The sequence below is a fragment of the Corylus avellana genome, chromosome ca5 (assembly GCF_901000735.1).
Source record: "Corylus avellana chromosome ca5, CavTom2PMs-1.0".
NCBI classification, from domain to species: domain Eukaryota; kingdom Viridiplantae; phylum Streptophyta; class Magnoliopsida; order Fagales; family Betulaceae; genus Corylus; species Corylus avellana.
In genome coordinates, this window is record NC_081545.1 from 35,668,417 (window position 1) to 35,687,456 (window position 19,040).

The following is a 19,040-nucleotide window of genomic DNA, read 5'->3' on the forward strand; positions in this document are numbered from 1 at the left end:
TTTTGACAATCTCACACAAAAAATCAACATCCCAAACAATTCCTTTAGCTGAACATTAAGAAACCCAAACATTGTCAAGACATAGATGTATAATAATAACCAAAACAATGACAAATGATAAACACAAAACCCAAAATCATCTAAAAACATCTCTTTCATCATTAACCGTCATGACCCATCGTTCCTTTTCAATCCCAGCACGTACTTCACCCATAATTGTACACTGCCATTGCACCCAACTGGAACTCCCTATTTGAGCTTTATCATAGTAGAAACTTTGAATGCATTAGTTAATAAATAGAAAATATTGTGTTTGATGTAATGAATAGTTCCGGTGATAACAAAATTCCACGATTATTGATTATTCTATGGCACAGATATATAATGATCCTTCAACAAAAAAGTTGACTATAATCATGCGGAATATGAAAATATTAAAGAAATCTTTATCCTATATTCCTATTCATATCAATGTCCCAACAATTGCACTTCTGTTCTTCAAAACGACTCGTAGCATAGCATCTTGCCGCACGACTTGCCAACACGTCAGTGCCTTGACTTGACTTCCTTCTAAAAGCGTTGCTCCACATAGCGGTTTTACTGCTAATCGAAAACGTTACCACCTAAAGCGATTTCAGTAAAAAGATACAAAGAAAAATTGACGAAATCCTTGAGATATTTATCTGACTTCCTATAATTATCCATTCCCGCCACACACACACTGCAGCCAAAAGCTCCGGACACCCCCGGACGCACAATGCCTCTGTTCCTCCTCTCCACTCGCCCACCCTCCCCGCTCATCACCTGCCACGCGTCCCCCGGCACACTGCGCACCCGCCTTGTCCCTCCACCACCACCACCTTCTTTGCCTCCAAACCCTAACCCAACCCCTCTCCCCTCGCTAACTTGCGCCCTCCAGTGCTCTCACTTCCAATCGTACGTCCTTTTTTTCTTTCGTAGTTATTCTTTCTTAAAATAAGAATATATGTATGAACTGAATATTGTATTTCTGTGTGTATTGAACTGTGGCTTTAAATATAAAGAATATTGTAACATTCTTTACAGATTAGTTGCTACTTTTTTTTAACTGCTTGATTGTTCAGGTGCTCCGGGTGTACTCAGGAGCTCAATCTCCACCGTCCGACAATCCTCGACGAGGCCACCGAGTTCTTCAAGAGCATCGGGGTCTCAAAATTCACGTTTGATAGTTGTAAACTGGTACAGCCAGATAATTCCTCGCCTAATTTTTCAAAAGTTAAAGCAACATTATGTAATTCATCTTTTTGCTTTCAGTGGGGATGGCGTTGCCGCGCGAAACTGGCGGTTCGTGGCTCAGCGAAAAGCCCTCTCATCGGGCTCTATGAGGAGGGTACTCATAATGTGGTGGACATTCCTCACTGTAAAGGTCTTAGTAGTTTGAAATTCCTTTCACATAGTTTTGGATTTTGAATACTTAGCTTGTTTGAATTTTTGTTGTTGAACTTTAAATCTTGTTTGTATAGCTCACCATCCGAATATTAATGCCGCTGTGGAACTGCTTCGACAAGGTCTACATTTTGTCTGAATAATTTTGATGGCGTAGATTTTGTTTACTGGGAGTTGATTGTTGAACTTGTTAAAAACAGTGAACTGCAAAGTAAAGAGTCAAACTCAGGACCTTTGCTTTGATGTCATGTTAATGCACTAATTATCCCAAAAACTTATGCCGAGAAGAAATGGTGAATTTAATGATTTAATTAATATTCTAATAGAACTTATGTAAAATTTGTTTGTTCTTTTGGATGATATTTTTCAGGTATTATAGAGCTGAATGTTGAGCCGTATGATGAGGATCAGGGGACTGGTGATTTACGATATGTTCAGGTGACTGCTCGTAAGAATAAACAACTTTATTTTGTGTATATATTGTAAATGTAATGGTTGTAGTTTTGTAAAGTTTTGGAATTTAACTAATGGTGGGTGTGGTGCAGATGGCCGTGACAACATACAACACATCGCTTCGGGCCTCTGAAAGATATAGAAATGGTTACTAGCTGAATTCATAGTAAAACTATGTTGTTGTTTTGAACTTTTTACATTGAGCAATATAAGATTTAAGTTGATGAGCTTATAATTGCTTCCAGGTAAAGTACAGGTTGCTCTGGTTTGGAATTCGAGAAATGAGAATTCCTCTAATTCAAATAAACTTAATGCCTTGGCCAATGTGAGCTTGACACCTTCGTTTTCTCGTAACTGTTCTGGGGTGTTTATTTATATATTTTTTTTCTCTAATAATTTTATTGGATTAATTGCAATTATCCACCCTAAACTATGGGTCCATTTGCAATGTCCCACCAAACCACAAATTTTGTGGTCAAATATATTAACTCGAGATTAATTTACAACGTCACCCACATCGTCCAAATAAGTATCAAGTGGCGGATATTGCAAACTAATGCCCAATTAGGGTGTTGATTGCAAAGATTTGATTAGGGAATGTTAACATGACCCCATTGTTTAGGGTGGATAGTTACAATTGACCCTATTTTATTTGTATAAATGTTGCAGTTTTTATGGAGAAATGGTGGGCCAAAGAGCAATCTCCATTTAATACATTCTGTGTGGGCTAACTTTCAGACATCGAGTAATAATGTGAGTTAAAAATGCTTTTATGAAGAAAAAGAGTATGAATAGAATGGCACCATATGTTTGTTTACAAATGAGCATATCTAAAGTAGCTTTATTGTAATAAAACTTTTTTCCATTTTGAACTCCATGAATGTGTGCCTTTTGCGCTGGTGTTGTAGGAACAAAAAGATGTAATCACAAAAGCTAGAATGCTTTGAATAATTTTTTTTATGGTGACTGTTTATGTTGGGTTAGAATCCTATGAAATGATCAAAGAATATCAAAATATAAAGAAAAAATAATGCACTTCCTCGGATCACTTGACATGGTTAATATTTTCTTTACAATTATGTCTAATTTAAGTCAAATTATTTTGGTATAAGATGTGCTTGCTCAACTGCATGACTTACTATATTCTCATATGTTCATAGCTGTATATGCAATATTGTTTGCATAGCTCACAAATTGTTGCATTTATTCAAAATATTAAAATATATGGAACTAAAAATGTGTAACTGATGATGCAGATAATTTTTGGCAATAGATGGAGACATCTTTTAGGAGAGAAAGACTTCTGGGAACATGTTGGTGGAATCGATATTTCTTTGGCTCCATCCAGTTTTGGCCAAGCAAACACACGGGTAGAGAAAATTTTTGATCAAGCAAACTCCTCTTCTTGTTTGATTGTTTATGGACATATTCTATTTATAGATTGATTATTATTCAACAAGAATGAACATGGGGATTGAAAGATATAATTTATGTTACATTCAGTGGTTAGTATGATGTATGGGCTAGAAGGCATAAAGAACAGGAGTATTGGGATTTAGATCCTGCCTCGCTGTTTGGGATGCCCAAGTTTCTGCTAATCTAAGGGAGATTACACTTATCACCAAGCAAATGCCAAATGTGCTTCTGTTTGCAGTTTTAAATAACAAAAACTTGATAATTAGCTAGACATGCCTAATTTTATCTTATATTGACAAAATAAGAATAATACTCTGTCAAATGCTAATTCTTTTCAGGCTTTTGATGTCTTGCTCCGGAAGTTACAAAAGTATGTCCCTTTTGGTGCATCTGTGGCTGATTTGTATGCAGGAGCTGGTGCAATTGGACTATCATTAGCTGCCACCAGAAAATGCAGGCAAGAACTGAGATAGTTGCAAATACTCTGGGGCCTACGACTTGCTCTTTATGTTCAAAAGTTGTTCATTGTTTTTATTATTCTTTTCAGGTCTGTTAAATGCATTGAGATTAACAAAGAATCAAAGTTGTCTTTTGAGAAGACAGCTGACCGCCTATCACACATTATTGAGAGCAGCGTCAGCTGGCATCATGCAGATGCTTCAAAGGTTGGTGTTTAACCGTATTGAATCTATGATTATATATGTCATAAGTTTTACCTCAGAATCTTGTATATGCGGAGATCTCTCTGTAATTCCACATTGGTATAATACTTATGGACGTAATGATTCTATTAATATGAAACTCATATATTATATTAAAAAAAAAAAAATACCAGGCATAATATGTCTCTTGAATTATGGTAGCCTAATTGTTTAGCCTTTAGTTTAGCTATTGAATGTTTCAGGACTAATTCTATGATGTATTTACAAGTCAACAGGAACCTCGTTCTTGGATAGTGGGGTCTGATGTAATTGTAGTTGATCCTCCTAGAAAGGGATTGGACCCGTCTCTTGTTGATGCATTACAGAGTATACCAAGAATGGAGCTTAAAGCCAAGTCATCATTTGAAAGGTTTGGATACTTTAGTAGTCCCTAGAAATTTAAGTCTAGGATCTCATCTATGGTTCCTATCAAGACTGTTAATATCAGAGCACTAGGCAAGTTATCTAATGCATTATAATCTGTATGGCAACTTCAGTCCTCGCTCTAAGGACAAAGACGAAAAAAGACCATGGATTTTACGTGCTAGGGAAGATTCAGTTCAGATTGGAAGCGAAACAACTTCAGATGACAGTGAAGCACTGCCTGATACCCTTATTTATATAAGTTGTGGATGGGAAAGCTTTAAAGAGGTACTCAATTAAAGCAATGGCTGGAAAATACTATGGAAATAGATTATACTTGATTATACTTTTTGGCCATGTTAATATCTGCCTTGATTATTCTCGATTTTGAGAATGTGGATTAGTTCATTAGCTAATTATGCAGCAATTGTTAACAGGATTGCAATTCATTGTTGTCGAGTAAGACATGGCATTTGGAAAAAGCTCATGGTTACAATTTCTTTCCTGGCACCCAGAGGTATTGTTCCCTTTCCGGTCTATTCCTTGCCCCCTCCCAATGTAGTGTGGGGTCTTTATCTGAGTACATCATCTGGAATGTAACTTTGTGTTACTTTATTTTTAAGTCATGTTGCAATCATATAGCTTTGTGTGACTCTAGGATTTGAACCTATATTCCTAGCCACTTTTAGGAAGTTAGTTAAGAGTTTCAAAGGACTATGTTCTTGTCAACTTTGAAGACTCAGATATGTTCTAATATTTTTAAATAGAAAGATACTGACTGCATTTGCAATTTATTTACCCTCTAGTGAAGGGTTGTTAAATTTTATGTCAATATGTCCATGACAATTGATTTTTGGCTATGTTTGCAGCATTGAGGTTTTGGCTGTGTTCAAGAGGGGTCAAGGAGTAGGCCTCAAGAAAAAGAAATCAGGAAAGAAAAAGAAGAAACCCTTGTAGGGACACACTGAGCTATGGCTTTAGCACGATGTTTTGCTAATGTCCAATTGGACTATAAGCAAGTTGCATGTAAGAAGACAGAAGATGCACTATGAGAGATGGGGAAATTGCATACAAAGAAGGAGAAGATGAATCGTGCATGAGAGATTGTCTGAATCAGAAAGCAATTGTCAGTCCATTCCTGTGTTGTTGGATTCAAAAAGGATTTGTTGTTCATCATTGACTGATATTTTGTATAAAAAGAACGGTTACAATGAAATGAAATTTGATATCATTGCAGTATCTCATCACTTTACTTCAGAATTTGATGAAAGAATAATTGTGAAAATAATTAAAAGGAATACAGGAAGAGACATGTTGCTTCAAGAAAGGTGCTAATTTGGTGATTATGAGAGACTCAGTTCCCCTTTTCTCTGCCCTTCGAACTCACCTCCAAATGAGGAATGGCTGTCAAAATGTTGTAGGGCCTCAAGTCCTGCCGGGTCAAAATCCCAACCACTGGAGGCACCTAGAAATGGAACAGAACATTAGGTTAGTGTTTTTCATTCGAAATATCTATTTCTAGTATACCTATATGAATGACCATCTAGAATAGTTATATGCAAAACACTCCCATTTCATTTGAGTTTTGGAAAGAATAAACTTAAAAGAGTTAATATACAATTGAAAATATATATATATATATCTCATTGACTCTCCTTTACGTGTGCATTTAGACTAGTTAGAGTAAATGACAGATGCTTATCAACTCACCCCGGCTGCTTGATACTTGGGTACAATTAGCAAATGGCGAAGTCCCACCTGCCTGAAAAGCACCATGGCCTTTGCCACTGACATGCTCTCCAACACAGTGTAAGGTGTTGTATTGGTGAGAGGATGCAGATCAACATACATCTCCATTTCATCCCTTGTCACTGCCACCTCCTCAATTTTTCCTTCCCTCCCAGCCAGATCAACCCAGGTAAATTTCTCTCTCACTTCCCACTCCTCTGTTCTTCTTTTCTCTCTTAAGAACCATTTTTTCTTCAGAGCTTGAAGAAGGTGAGCTCTTAGGACTATTCCATGTAGTTCAGTTGCCCCAGTGGCTAGTCCCACTGGTGGCACCTCCCCATCATCTACAACAGGGAAGCCATTGTGTGTTGTATTTCTCAGGACATCCACTATACGGGCCACCTTTTCCACTCCATGGAGGGTGACGACCGGGGGCTTGGCATCAGCTAGCTCACCAACAGTGATATTTCTCATCCATGGTTCTGGATGTGCGTCCAAGAAAGGCAGGCCTTTTAAGTCTAGTATAATCTCATAGATGCTGGGATTGAAACTGTCTCCAACAGTTTTGGCAATTAGGAGCACAATCATTGTTATGGGTAGTAAGAGAAGGTTGTTGGTGAGTTCAAGGAATATTACACAAAGTGAAACAGTCATCCTCATTGAGCCAGCCATGAGCGAGGCTGCACCAAGTACCGCAAAGAGCCCCTGGTCAATATCTGTATAAGACCCCATGGCTATTCCTAGCAGGCGGCCATAACCTGAGCCGATGAGGATGATTGGGAGGAAAAGTCCAGACGGCACAGCAATTCCAAAGGTAAACAATCCTAAGATGCAATAGAGTGCAAAGAAGATTAGGAGGGAGGGGATTTGATATTCTGTAGAAGTGTTTGTGGAGAAGATGTTTCGGACAGCGTCATCATTTGTTGTAAGGAGTAGAGTGGCTAGGTCATTGTAGTAACCATTTGGGCAATTAAATTGCTTGAAGTTGCCAGACCGTCCATTGGTGGGGCATTCAGTTGCTGAAAGGGTGGGATCGCAAGGCCGGCATTCGACTAGAAAAGGGAGACCATATTGGCACGCTGAGGTGAAGAGTGAGACAGTGAGACTGAGAAGGATCTTATGCATTCGTCCCATCCTGCAACAACATAAACAAACACAATACTGATTTCTAACCCTGTTTGCTTTATAATGAATAGAATAGTATGAAGTTAGCCTGAATTTTGCTGTTTGTTTGCCAGGTTTGCTTTATATTGAATAGAATGAAGTTGGATATGATACTTACTGATTGATGAGACTGTAGAGTCTGAGGATCTTGTGCATAAGATAGTTGTAAAGGCTTCCCAAAATTCCACCAATAATGCCAATTACAACTACTGGGATGATATCCATCACCTGATACCTTACAGTAACATTGCTCACATCAAACATGATAAGCCCTCCTGTCCCGAAAAGTCCACATTCCCCAGTACTGCATATTTCAATAAAAGCCCTGAGCACCACCACCACAACCGCCGTGCTGAAGAATGTTCTCCAGAGGAGAGCACTCCTCCACCATGTAGCAACCTCTTCAAGAGAAAAGAGAACACCACCCACTGGAGCTCGGAAAGCTGCACAAACTCCAGAGGACGCACCACTGGTAATAAGATCACGGCGGTCCCTGTCGTTGTCGAAGTAGTGAATCCAGCGCCCTTTAAGCCTGTAATTGTTAGGCCCGCCTTGGCCTAGTAAGGAAGCAACGCAGCAGCCAATGTGTACCAACGGCCCTTCTTTTCCCAGATCTAATCCAGCCGAGACAGCTCCTATGCTACCAACTATCTACACCAGTGAAAAGATTTCAGGCCGCTTAGCTTCTAACAAAGAAGTGACATATACAAGTGGGCATTTAACATTGCTTTTAACCCTGACTGGAATCTTGGTTTCTAAATCACTGGATCCAATTCCGAAGAACTGCACTTGTAAGGATTTTTTTTAAAAAATAAAAATAAAAATTCTTCTCTACCGACTATAAATCCTATTAGCTTTCAAGACTTTCTAAATAAAATTGAATTAAATAAATATTCATTCACCTATATTCCACAAAATTTGCCGCTGGTCAGCATTGACGCATTGTCAAAATTGACATCTCCTAAAAAAAATAGTGCATTGATAAGTGAGTTCTGATTGGAAGAAATTTGTATCTGGTGCTAGCCAAGTGTTCCAGTAATAAAAAACCCACCAGAATCCTTCCTCCCAAATCAAATTCTCTGTTTTAGCAGACAACCCATCATTAAAACTATAGAGACCACATAATCTGTGAAAGCCAACGCACCTTGACGATCAACGTTGCAGCGCCAAACATGTTGGGAGTGTCCACTCCATTAAGATAAGCTTTGATTTCAGGTATCCCAGGCCCAGCTGCAGTTGGTGCAAAACAGACGCATAAAACAGCAGCAGACATAGTCAGAAGAAAATTAGCCCCCGTGAAATAGATAAATCCCATAAAAAACCTGCACCAAATTCAAAAAAGGTATACAATTACATGTGTACAAGTTTCAACATTCGAAAATGAAATGGTGGTGATGAGAACCCAGAAGGGATATCGTCAAACCTTTTCTTCTGAACTAAGTGAACAACTGCAAGAAGCTTGAAGCCAGCAATGTTCTCAATGGCAAGATTGATGAGGGTAGCAATTAAACCAGTGAGAAGTCCAACAAGAAATGCCAATGCCCATTTCAAGAATATATACTGCAATACTTGGATTTTGGATCTGCTTCTCCAGTCATGCTTGAACAGATCATTCTCATTGATCCTGCGCATCAAAGCAACTCTCAAGTTTCATCTATATATATATATATATACGTGAATGTTTCTTCTAAGAACAAGAAGATGGTATGATTATGAATATAGTCATACTCATAGTCCAAGCTCTCTATATGGGAAACTTTGGCTCCAACCATGGCGAGTGGATTGGAGGAAATCGTCCTACTTCTCTTGAGGAGTAGCTCGTTTAGTGGATTGCTTTCTGGGTCTATCTCTTCTTCATCTGCTTCTCCTTCCATGTTGTGGGTGGCTTCTGCTTCTGTAAATTCTCTCGATTCTTCCTCCATTGGAGCAATACAAGGAAACACAGAAAACCTTCGAAGCTCTAAAGTTGGTGGTGCTTTTGTTGGTTCTGGATTGGAGGGGGAGTTATTATGGTGCAATCTACATGTCCATACTTGCTTTGTCTTGCTAGAGCTTTTATAAACACACACTTTGATTGTATATGAATACGAACTTTGAAGGATCGAGGCTGTTTGAGGCTGTTGCAATAATTGATGAGGGGTGGACGTTTGGTAATAAATGATGACTATCAATCTCAAATCTCATTCATTTTTGGCTTAAAGAAGCCATGCTATACTAAACTATATATGGAAAATTCTTTTGTATTATTTGCTTCATTTCTTGAAACCAATTTTTTTTTTCATCATTGTATTATGGATTTCCCTCAAAATCCAGTCAGAAATGACAATTTATTTTCAAAACTATTCTATTTCTAACAAAATTTTCCTTTAAATTGAGATAGAGGAAATTCTTTTAACTCATTTTTAATCTATTAATTAAAACTGACGTCTACACTATAAATATGTTAGTTTAATAGATTCCAATAGAAAGATTTTATTCAATCTTTTAACAAAACCTTTTTAATTCTAGCATTTGATAGTAACATATTTCACGTGATTTGCGTATTTTTATTCTTAATTCACGTCTCTATCTATTTTATTAGATTTAAATTAAAATAATGTTTTTTTTTTTCATTCACCATTGAACAAATTGACGTTTCTGGGTCAAACCAAATCACTGCTATATCCTTCCAATATTGTTGGTGCCGTGCACTTCACCTTGAAGTCCTCTGACATATTTGCCAGTACAAAATATTCTGCAAACAATCAGTAATGCATATCCATTTAGCCTATTATTGATAGCACACATATATTTTTGGACAATTTTTTTTTTTTTTTTTTTTTCAATTCAATCTATTAAATTAACGTCTGTACTTAGAGCATTTAATTTTCATATACATGTAATAATGCAAGTGATCTGTTGATCTTATTAAAAATATATGTGAGAATCATATGTTAGTTTAATAGACTGGGTCTTTCAATCTAGTTTTTTACAACATATATATATATATATATATCAAGTTCTCTAATCCAGTTTTTTTTTTTTTTTCGAAAAAAAAAAAAAAAACTTTTACAATATTCTACGTATTCTGAATTGTATAAACCAAATTCTGAGATTCATGATTGCTACTTGGTCATATGTTTTGTTGTGTCAACTAGTTATCTTCTTCCTAGCTCCTTGACAGTTAAGCACCGCTTAACTGGCTAGAGAATAAATCGTGTAAATGACATGTGGCCCGTTATGATCAGCTGATTGCACAGATCAACGGTGCATAATAAACCGACCCTTCAGGTGTTCGAAACGACCACCTTATCCTCAGTTTCATAATGGCAAAATAATAATGAAAACATGCTCCTCGATGCGGATTTCTTAGGCTGAAATACACGGGTACGTATATGGGACCCCACATATCAGCAATTTCTCATTCTTCATGTAATCATGTTCAATAAAAGTGGGACCATGTTACTTGCAAAAAAAAAAAAGGTGGGACCGGACACGTGGCAATCATAGGAGGAGTTTACTTAAAATAAATAAATAAATAAAATAAATAACTTCACTTAAGACTCCTAAACCACTAAGTGTTTTGAGAAGACTTTTTATATTTTAAAAACTCTCAATTTCACTACCTAACCTTTCAATTTGATACAATTGACCCTTCCGTCAATTTTTGCAGTTAAACCCTAATGGATACCATTAAAAATACTAAATTACCCTTCACTTTTTTTTTAAAATTTTTAATTTGAAATCAATAGTAAATTTGAAATTTTATAAAATGTAATGGGTATAATTGTTATTTTATCACTTTTAACGTCCATAAAATTGACGGAGGAGTACATTGAATCAAATTGAAAATTCAAATGGTGAAATTGAGAGTTTTTGAAATTTGGAAAGTGGGGTATTAAGTGAAGTTTTTCCAAAAAATAATAATAAAAAAAGTGGGACCGGACATGCGTTAAACATCGAAGAAGTGAATCCCAAGATGTTTATATTTCTTAAACTGGATTGAAATACGTATGTCTTTTGTGTCTTATTATGGAACGCGTGTTTAGATTTTAATGGATACAATTCTAACTTAATCGAAACTCAAGTCAAACTCACTTTTTTTTGTTCTTTTTTCTTTTTCTTCAAAAATCCCATTAATAACAAAAGAGATATAGATGGACATGTTTTTTCAGATAATGTTATAAAGGAAAAACATTTAGTCTAGGATATTGCTTATGAATAAGAAAAGTAAGATGATTGTTTTTTTTTTTTTTTTTGTAAGATGATTGAGTCAAGTAGGGTTTGCATTGAATTACTTGCTCAAAAGAGAAGCAATGAAATCCATATTATATTAAAAGTGCATGCATGGAAAGCATTTATTCATACATGGATGTATGCATATAAATGGCAGGTATCTTTTCAGATTACTCTTTGATTCTCTGTTGTAACGTTTGGGATTTCTTCTTTATACCAATGAAAACCCTAGTAATAGCTTCGTAGAGTTGTTTATTAATCAGTGCATGAAGAGATGAGGGGGCCGAGACTATTACAGCCTCTATGGATTCATACAGTGGCTTTCATGATGATCCTTCTCCTTATATTCTTGTTTTTATTCCAAGCTTCTAAACCAAATGGAATGGCACGAAAAGCATGGCTTCTCCATGTTCAACCTGTAAGCATATTTTAGAACCTTTTTCTGGGTGTTGAATGCTAGATCTTTTTGTGCTTTAATTATTATTATTATTTCTTACTTTAACATCTATATTTATTGTAAATCTATGATTGTGAGTGTGTTTGTGCATTTGGATTTGTAGGTATATATTATCATGTATATTTTGTGCCAAATAGAAAGAATTAGTTGGCACTACAAAAAAACAATGAGTTAGAGACGTTTTGAAATGGGGTCGTTTTGTTAAAACGACCACCAAGAGTTATTTCAATAGTAAAACGACCCCTCTTAGAAGGAGGGGTTATTTAAACAGTAAAGCGCTGTTCAAACGACCTCTCCTTCTGAGAGGGGTTGTTGCAACAGTGAATGACCCTACTCAGTGCAAAGAATATTACATCAAATCTGTCTTCACTCTAGATAGTATTTCTGTCTCATGCCCTAAATTCTTCTTACTAGAGGGTGTTCGAGGTGGATTGGAATTGGCTACAATCTCTTGTCCTAATTGTAGCCTGTCCAACTGCAACTGTAAGAGGTTTCTGATGAGCTTTTCACTTTGAACACTTGCTCGGACAGTTTAACACATTCTTAAGCACTCGGACTCCATCAGGGGTCTCTCTCTGTCAAACTTTTTCATTTTTTTAATTTGGCTTTGGAAGTAATGAATATTTAGAAGAAACCAAAGCAGTACCTCATAATAATTAATCTAAGAAATTGACCGACTAAAAATAAGAAGTTTTTAATTTAGACCGTCCATATTTAATAACATCATTCAGGGCATTAGAAGCTGCTAATCATGTTTATGAATATTGTGTGCTTTGTAACTAGAACGCAGAAGCCACAGAGTTGGTGCGAGTGTTGAGGAGAACATCCATGGCAGACAAAACAGTCATAGTGACCATTCTTGATGAAACATGGGCAAGTCCAGGCTCTGTTCTTGATCTCTTCCTAGAGAGCTTCCGAGTTGGCCAAGGGACTCAACGGTTCTTGAATCACCTTGTGGTTGTTGCTTTGGATAATCAAGCATTTCAATACTGCAATGCCATACATCCCCATTGCTTCCAACTCCCTCTATTTGAATCCAAAATTGCTGCAGTAGAGGGACTCTTCACAACCCCAGATCACCTCATGCTTAATAGAAGGAGAAATGATATTCTGCTGCAAGTGATTGAATTAGGTTACAATTTAGTATTCACGGTGAGTCTTTTTGTTTCTTGTAATCAAATGGTTAATTATGATCACTTAGAATCTGTTTGGATTTGTGGTTTCAAGACGTGCGATTTCAAAACACAGTTTTGAAAAATGCAGATTGATTTTTATACATTTTCAAATCTTGGGCTGCAGGAAGCAGATTCGATGTGGTTTAGGAGTCCATTTTCAGACTTCCACCCTATATATCAAATCACAGTTCCATGTGATTTCACTCCTCAAAGTGGAAGAAACAAGCCAGATAAGGGGATCTTTCACATGAAATCTGATGATATAGCAGTTGACTTCTTAAAGTACTGGCAATTCGAGAGGGTTCTATATCCAAACACTCTGGACCTATCCCTCTGTGAGATGACTACGCGCCTCGACATCGTTGACATGGTTGGAGTGAGGATTAAATATCCGGACCCGGGTAATTTTGGTGGGTTTTGTGAGGATAGTAAGGATATGAGTGAAGTTTATACCATGCATGCAGCCTGCTGTGACAATGTAAAGCATAAGGTGCATGACATGAGGCTTCTTCTTGATGACTGGATAAACTTCACGGCAAAACTGTCGGCGAATGCTAGTCTGGGGCCGTCCTCTTTTTCATGGAGAGCTCCAAAGAAATGCATGAGATGAACAAATTGCCTTGCCGAGAATCGCAGAGAAATTGTTCTGCATGTCTAAAGAATCTGTAGTAGAATTTGACCATGCTAATTGGAAATGGTCGATTGTAACATTCACAAATATGAATCACAGAAGTTGAAGAACATCCAAGCCATCTTTTCTGCTGCAAATTTTCTTCCTTTAAACAAGCTCGAGGAAACCATTTTTCTAATGCCCCTCTTTGAGCCACACAGATAAAGAGTCAAAATTTCTCCAGTGAGGATCCTTGAGCAGCCCAGATGACAATTACAACTATTTTTTACAAAGTAATTGGCAAAAGGCTCCACACAATAAGCTATTAAACAATTTTAATCGACTTTCTCAAAATTTATGCAAAATGGGCTTGATAAGTTAAGCAGCAAATGTTCTTGCTTATTTTCCATTATACCATACCGTTTTGGATTGTGTCCTATGCTAAATACACGTAGGACACAGGCTAAGGGTGCAAAGTGTCCCTAATTGCTGATGTGGCAGCCCCATCTTGCGTAGCATACTAGCATGACTAATACCAATCGCAGTTAACAAATGCAGAGGATCAAACTATATGGAAGAACATTCTACCAGTATCTGTAGGTCCATCGGAAGCAACAAATTGCCTCCCACGCAATTGACCCAGAATAGACTCCCTGCAAAGCGCAGCCTTTTGTTCGAATAGATTTCTCTCATTGCTTGATGGACCTTAAAATTTAGTCAAATGGCAGAGCCTCACCCATCTGGGGCAGATATCACCTTCTATTTTTCAGTTTAGCAAGGAAAAATAAATCATCATCGTCCCAAGCAAGTCTCCCTCCTTATTTCGACATTGATTTCCAACACATGACATAAAGTGCATTCAAATGGACGCTGGAATGAAAAACATTTACCTTATATATAGATAAAAATGCAAAAAGGACACTGCACCGAGTCGATTGAAGAACAGGATTTAACTTAATGCCATTTACATGGACTAAAAGCCTCTTGCACTCAAAGGTGGGTTCTAGAAATTAAAGGCCAGTTGAACGCAGTTAATAGGGGATGGATCCTTCAGGTAGATCCCAGTTATCTTCTTCATCATCTGCCTTCTTGCTTACTGATTCTTCCGGCTTGGTTGGTGGAGGACCTCTAAATTGGGGGCGCCTGCTAATAGAATGAGACAGATGAACGATAAATAATCACTGTCAAAGGAGAGATCTAACAGAAGAAACTCTTCATGGCTGCTCCTAGTTGTTTAATCACAGATTAATAGCTTTATTGTATCAGATATAAAGAACCCACAAGAATATGCAGTACAATCAAAAAAGGATTACACAGTACCTAAGAGAGCAAACGATTTAAAAGCTATAAATGTCAACACCCTACAATCAGAGCAAAATACACAAAACCCATCTGTACTTTGATACGAGAGACGCAAATTTGAGACAGTGTGCAAAGTCATAATGACATATTCCAAAGAAACCAAATGTGTGTGTGTGTGTGTGTGTGTGAGTTTTTTTTTCCCTACAAAAAGAAAAAAGATATATAGAGAACATAGATAAAAGTATTAACAACAGGCAATACTTGTCTCAATGAAAATTGAACTGCCTCATTATGTTAGAATTATATATGCAAACTTATCACCCTAAATAGGGCCACAGAGAAATGTTTCACACCATCACACATTACTGAAATTCTGACCTGGTTGCTTATCCAAAAGAAAAAAAAAGCAAAAATCTGAACTGGTAGCATTTCAGAAGACCCCAAAACATACCGACATACTGTCATGTGTAGTGATTGCTGCAAAACTTCTCCATGTCCACTTACTAAGAGAAGAATTTTCACTTTGTACTCTATGTGAGACGCAATGGATCCCTAAAGGGTAGCTGGGTTTTTAGGGGAACAGAAGTGGGAGAAAGAGTAGCCTTGATTGCTGAAAAAAATCAGACATTTAAAGCGACTGCCAAAGATTCAGAAAAACTAACTACAAATACCAATAAAATCGAAGCCAAACAGAAATTAACTAGCAAGGACCAATAAATTATGGTGTACGATTAAAAAAATAACAAAACGATGACCTTGAAGGAGCAAAGTTAATGCTTAACTAAGGCTATAGCAGCTAATTGATCAATTCAGACAAACCTATCACGTTGAAATTACTAAAGCATCAAAATTTAATGTTTCTTTCCCTTCTTTCGATTTCCTCAACTCTCCCACAATCCAAACAGCCCAAAGAAAATAATACAACAAAATAGTAAAACAAAAATCAGATAACTAAAGGCCGAACCTTCTTTTGTTGCGCTTAGCGGCATCACGAGTCCTGCGCTTCTTCTCGTCCTGCTTGTTCTCAAAATACCTCCTGCGCTTACACTCCTGAATAACACCGGCCCTCATGACCTCTCTGCGGAAGCGGTTCAGCAGCCTCTCCTCGGACTCGTTATCTTCCACTACCACCTGAACATTGTACGCTGAATTGAAGTAGAGCGTGTTGGCATATGCCAGAGAGGGACATATCACAGAGGCCAAAGAAGAAGAAGAAGAGTGTGGATCCTCTTGTGCCACCAGCGGGACCAGCCCTTCTCTGGGTTTCTGGGTCTGAAGCAGATTGAGCTGGGGTGGTGGGGTTTTGGGTGGTGGCGGTGGTTTCGAGGGGAAGATGAAGGAGAGGAAGGTGCTGAGAGAGGAGGATGAGGCAGCCATGGATGGACGACTTTGGTGACCTCTGAGACTGTGGGCCTTTTGATTTTGGTCTTATCGGATAGACTGGTGGTATAGTGGTTTCGGATGTGAGTCTAAGTGCGTGTGAGGTTGACCCGGTGGGTCTCGGGTCAGGGCTCAAGGGCTTGGAAAGGGATCCTGGAGCCATTTAGGCTAAATGATGGGACATAATTGACAAAAATATTTAATCTTTTAGCTTAAATGGCTAAAGACAACTATGAAGAGAATTCCTTAGTCTAAATTGGCTCATCTCCATTTCATTTGAAACGAAGATAATTCCTTTCCCAAGGGGCTTTGGGTTGGAGAGTTTTTGTGGGATTAGGCTATTAGCTTAGGTTTATCACCCACTATCTGTTCTTTTGGGCTGATGGTCTACAATTCTTCTGGGCTTGATGGTCTACAACTTATCCCCCTCTTCCCTCTCCCAAAAGGAAAGAAATTTTTTTCAAACTAATCAGAAGAAATTTCTTTTTACCTATTTTTTTAATATTTTTAAGAGTGATTTATTGTCATTCTACTAACCTAAGAACCTAAACATTAATTTTTGAGAAACCAAAAAATGTTAACTTACTAAAATAGGTCGAAGGAAATTTGTGTCCCCAACAAAAAGGGCAAGTGGAATTGTAGGATTCTATACTCGAGTAATATTAAAAACCACACTTTTATCACATAATTATCCTATCTTGTTGATGTGGTAGTGCTAATTGGCTCGTGATTTTTTTTTTTTTTTTTTTAACAAGGTTGATTGGCACTACAATGCCAGTAAGTAGGATGAAAGAGTTATCCTATCTTGTTGATGTGGTAGTGCTAATTTGCTCATGATTTTTTATTTTTTTTCAACAAGGTTTATTGGCACTACAACGCCAGTAAGTAAGATAAAAGGGTAATTTCTGGCATTACGCTTGCCTAGCATAGTTAATTCTAAATACTCCAACTCTCATTTTATTGGGTTGATGTGATAATTTGCAGCTTCAAACAAATCCAGCCCACAAAACAAAAACAACTAATTTCCAAGAGATTATTGGAAGACTAGTCACAAATACTCAATCAAGAGCCATCATTTACCTTTTGATTTTCAGACTTCACATGTTTGTAAATCTTGTTAAATTACTACTTGCTTTAAAAATTTAAATAGATAAATAATAATAAAGTTAATATTTAATTAATAAAAAAATGAGAGATAAATTACAAAAAAAAAAAAAAAAAAGGTTTAAACTCGAAATCTTTACTTTAATATTATATTAAATCACTAATTATTTTAAAAAATTATTCTAATATAAAAAAAATTATTTTAATAATTTAATTAATATTCTAACATATGTCACTTCCTGCAGGTGTGAAAATGTCTTGAGTGTCATTTCCAACATGCCCAACATTTTTCTGTAATGTCCTGATTTAGTACCCATTTTGTCCTCATCATAGAACCAATGTTATTATGCGACCAAACGACAAAAAAAAAAATAGTAATTCATCCCTTGGAACTGTGGAAGAAGCCAAGAATGGGTAAATACTATATATGGCTGACATTTGACAACCCCATGATCAATCTTAAATTCTGTCGTGATCTGCTGCTTTTACTCTTTTTTTCTGATACATATTTTTTGTACCAATCAGATTTTGAACCTCTCTTTAGCTCAACCAAGAGGCAACAAATTAACAGCAATTGTTGCAGCCAATTCCATTGGATGTTAATTAGTCAAGCCATGTATGCATCAAAAAATAGAGGTTATTTTTTTTATTTTTGTCTTTTGTTTCCTCTTTTAGAAATAAAAAAATATTAACAAATAATTTAAATATAAAACGCTTTTAAAAAGGGAAATGCTAGGTACTCTTCTAGTGTTCTCTTGATGTCCTCCCAACTGTGATGTGGCTTTTAAAAACACCGTTGAATTTGAGATTATCATTATTGACTTTTAATCTATTGGTAATTTTAAAAGACACATCACAGTTGAGAAGACACCGAGAGAACACTAGAAGAGCACCTAACATTTCTCTTTTAAAAATGCAAAAACAATTTTTACATTTATTTCATATTAATATGAGAAATGCTATGTGTTCTTTTATTGTTTTCTTGGTATTCTCTCAACTATGATATACCTTTTAAAATCACCGTTAAATTTGAGATTATCATTATTGATTTTTAATCTATTGGTGATTTTAAAAGCCACATCACAGTTAGGAGAATACCAAAAAAACACTAGAAGAATACTTAGCATTTTCCTATTAATATTTAGCAGCCTTCAATAGGTGTTCAATTTAAACGGCTCTAATTATTCAACAATTATCATTCATTCTCTACTGGACAACAGGCTCCAGATTAATGATTCCATTGATAATGATTATCTTAATCTTTTTGGTAGATTAGAAAAGTTGATATGTTTGAAAGGGAAATTTTCGAGCATGACGTAAAAGCTATGCCACTACAATTTTCTGCATTTGTCACCGCCACTTCAATGCTATTGGTGGCACATTAATGATTATTGTAACCCATTAATATTGCGCCTATTTTTACAAAATTCATTGTATGAACCGTTATCTCCAAGCTGTTTATGATCATATGTGTATTTTATTTGTAAAATTGAATAGTAAGAAATTAACATTTGTCTTAAGACCACATGCTCTGCTAATCGGAACAG

At 36.6% G+C, this 19,040-nt stretch overlaps 4 protein-coding genes across 5 annotated transcripts; 2 read left to right on the plus strand and 2 right to left on the minus strand.

The window, feature by feature from the left end:
* The first annotated feature begins 697 nt into the window (after positions 1 to 697).
* LOC132180883 (uncharacterized) lies at positions 698 to 5,597 on the plus strand. The gene is made up of 15 exons (XM_059593867.1): positions 698 to 936; positions 1,104 to 1,218; positions 1,294 to 1,405; positions 1,503 to 1,547; positions 1,796 to 1,863; positions 1,971 to 2,025; positions 2,124 to 2,203; positions 2,548 to 2,631; positions 3,135 to 3,248; positions 3,633 to 3,751; positions 3,842 to 3,959; positions 4,232 to 4,365; positions 4,493 to 4,646; positions 4,796 to 4,875; positions 5,228 to 5,597. The coding sequence occupies exons 1-15, from the start codon at positions 758 to 760 to the stop codon at positions 5,313 to 5,315; spliced, it is 1,545 nt and encodes a 514-aa protein (XP_059449850.1). The 5' UTR covers positions 698 to 757; the 3' UTR covers positions 5,316 to 5,597.
* A 101-nt stretch (positions 5,598 to 5,698) lies between these two features.
* On the minus strand, positions 5,699 to 9,324 carry LOC132180882 (chloride channel protein CLC-b). The gene is made up of 6 exons (XM_059593866.1): positions 8,979 to 9,324; positions 8,674 to 8,874; positions 8,395 to 8,572; positions 7,369 to 7,901; positions 6,069 to 7,221; positions 5,699 to 5,823 (listed from the first exon to the last, which is right to left on the minus strand). Exons 1-6 carry the CDS (start codon positions 9,170 to 9,172, stop codon positions 5,713 to 5,715), a joined length of 2,370 nt encoding a protein of 789 aa, XP_059449849.1. The 5' UTR covers positions 9,173 to 9,324; the 3' UTR covers positions 5,699 to 5,712.
* A 2,442-nt stretch (positions 9,325 to 11,766) lies between these two features.
* Positions 11,767 to 13,918, plus strand: LOC132181038 (uncharacterized protein At4g15970-like). The gene is made up of 3 exons (XM_059594083.1): positions 11,767 to 11,883; positions 12,706 to 13,074; positions 13,222 to 13,918. The coding sequence occupies exons 1-3, from the start codon at positions 11,791 to 11,793 to the stop codon at positions 13,705 to 13,707; spliced, it is 948 nt and encodes a 315-aa protein (XP_059450066.1). The 5' UTR covers positions 11,767 to 11,790; the 3' UTR covers positions 13,708 to 13,918.
* A 665-nt stretch (positions 13,919 to 14,583) lies between these two features.
* Positions 14,584 to 16,445, minus strand: LOC132181039 (small ribosomal subunit protein bS21c). 2 transcript variants are annotated; one of them, XM_059594085.1, is made up of 2 exons: positions 15,974 to 16,445; positions 14,584 to 14,850 (listed from the first exon to the last, which is right to left on the minus strand). In XM_059594085.1, exons 1-2 carry the CDS (start codon positions 16,384 to 16,386, stop codon positions 14,739 to 14,741), a joined length of 525 nt encoding a protein of 174 aa, XP_059450068.1. In that variant the 5' UTR covers positions 16,387 to 16,445; the 3' UTR covers positions 14,584 to 14,738. The 2 variants fall into 2 exon arrangements, with proteins under 2 accessions (XP_059450068.1, XP_059450067.1); XM_059594084.1 differs by having other exon boundaries at positions 14,584 to 14,853.
* Between the last annotated feature and the right edge of the window lie 2,595 nt (positions 16,446 to 19,040).

Bases quoted from the DNA above. Each gene is read 5' to 3' on its own strand.
- LOC132181038 (XM_059594083.1), top strand. From the start codon at position 11,791: ATGATGATCCTTCTCCTTATATTCTTGTTTTTATTCCAAGCTTCTAAA. The intron at 11,884-12,705 runs GTAAGCATATTT...CTTTGTAACTAG, and splicing joins GGCTTCTCCATGTTCAACCT to AACGCAGAAGCCACAGAGTT. The intron at 13,075-13,221 runs GTGAGTCTTTTT...CTTGGGCTGCAG, and splicing joins GTTACAATTTAGTATTCACG to GAAGCAGATTCGATGTGGTT.
- LOC132180883 (XM_059593867.1), top strand. From the start codon at position 758: ATGCCTCTGTTCCTCCTCTCCACTCGCCCACCCTCCCCGCTCATCACC. The intron at 3,752-3,841 runs GCAAGAACTGAG...TATTCTTTTCAG, and splicing joins GCTGCCACCAGAAAATGCAG to GTCTGTTAAATGCATTGAGA. The intron at 4,876-5,227 runs GTATTGTTCCCT...CTATGTTTGCAG, and splicing joins TTCTTTCCTGGCACCCAGAG to CATTGAGGTTTTGGCTGTGT.
- LOC132180882 (XM_059593866.1), bottom strand. From the start codon at position 9,172: ATGGAGGAAGAATCGAGAGAATTTACAGAAGCAGAAGCCACCCACAAC. The intron at 8,573-8,673 runs GTTTGACGATAT...AATTTGGTGCAG, and splicing joins CACTTAGTTCAGAAGAAAAG to GTTTTTTATGGGATTTATCT. The intron at 7,902-8,394 runs GTGCGTTGGCTT...TCACTGGTGTAG, and splicing joins CTGCAACGTTGATCGTCAAG to ATAGTTGGTAGCATAGGAGC.
- LOC132181039 (XM_059594084.1), bottom strand. From the start codon at position 16,386: ATGGCTGCCTCATCCTCCTCTCTCAGCACCTTCCTCTCCTTCATCTTC. The intron at 14,854-15,973 runs GTTCGGCCTTTA...TCATTCTATTAG, and splicing joins GCTAAGCGCAACAAAAGAAG to CAGGCGCCCCCAATTTAGAG.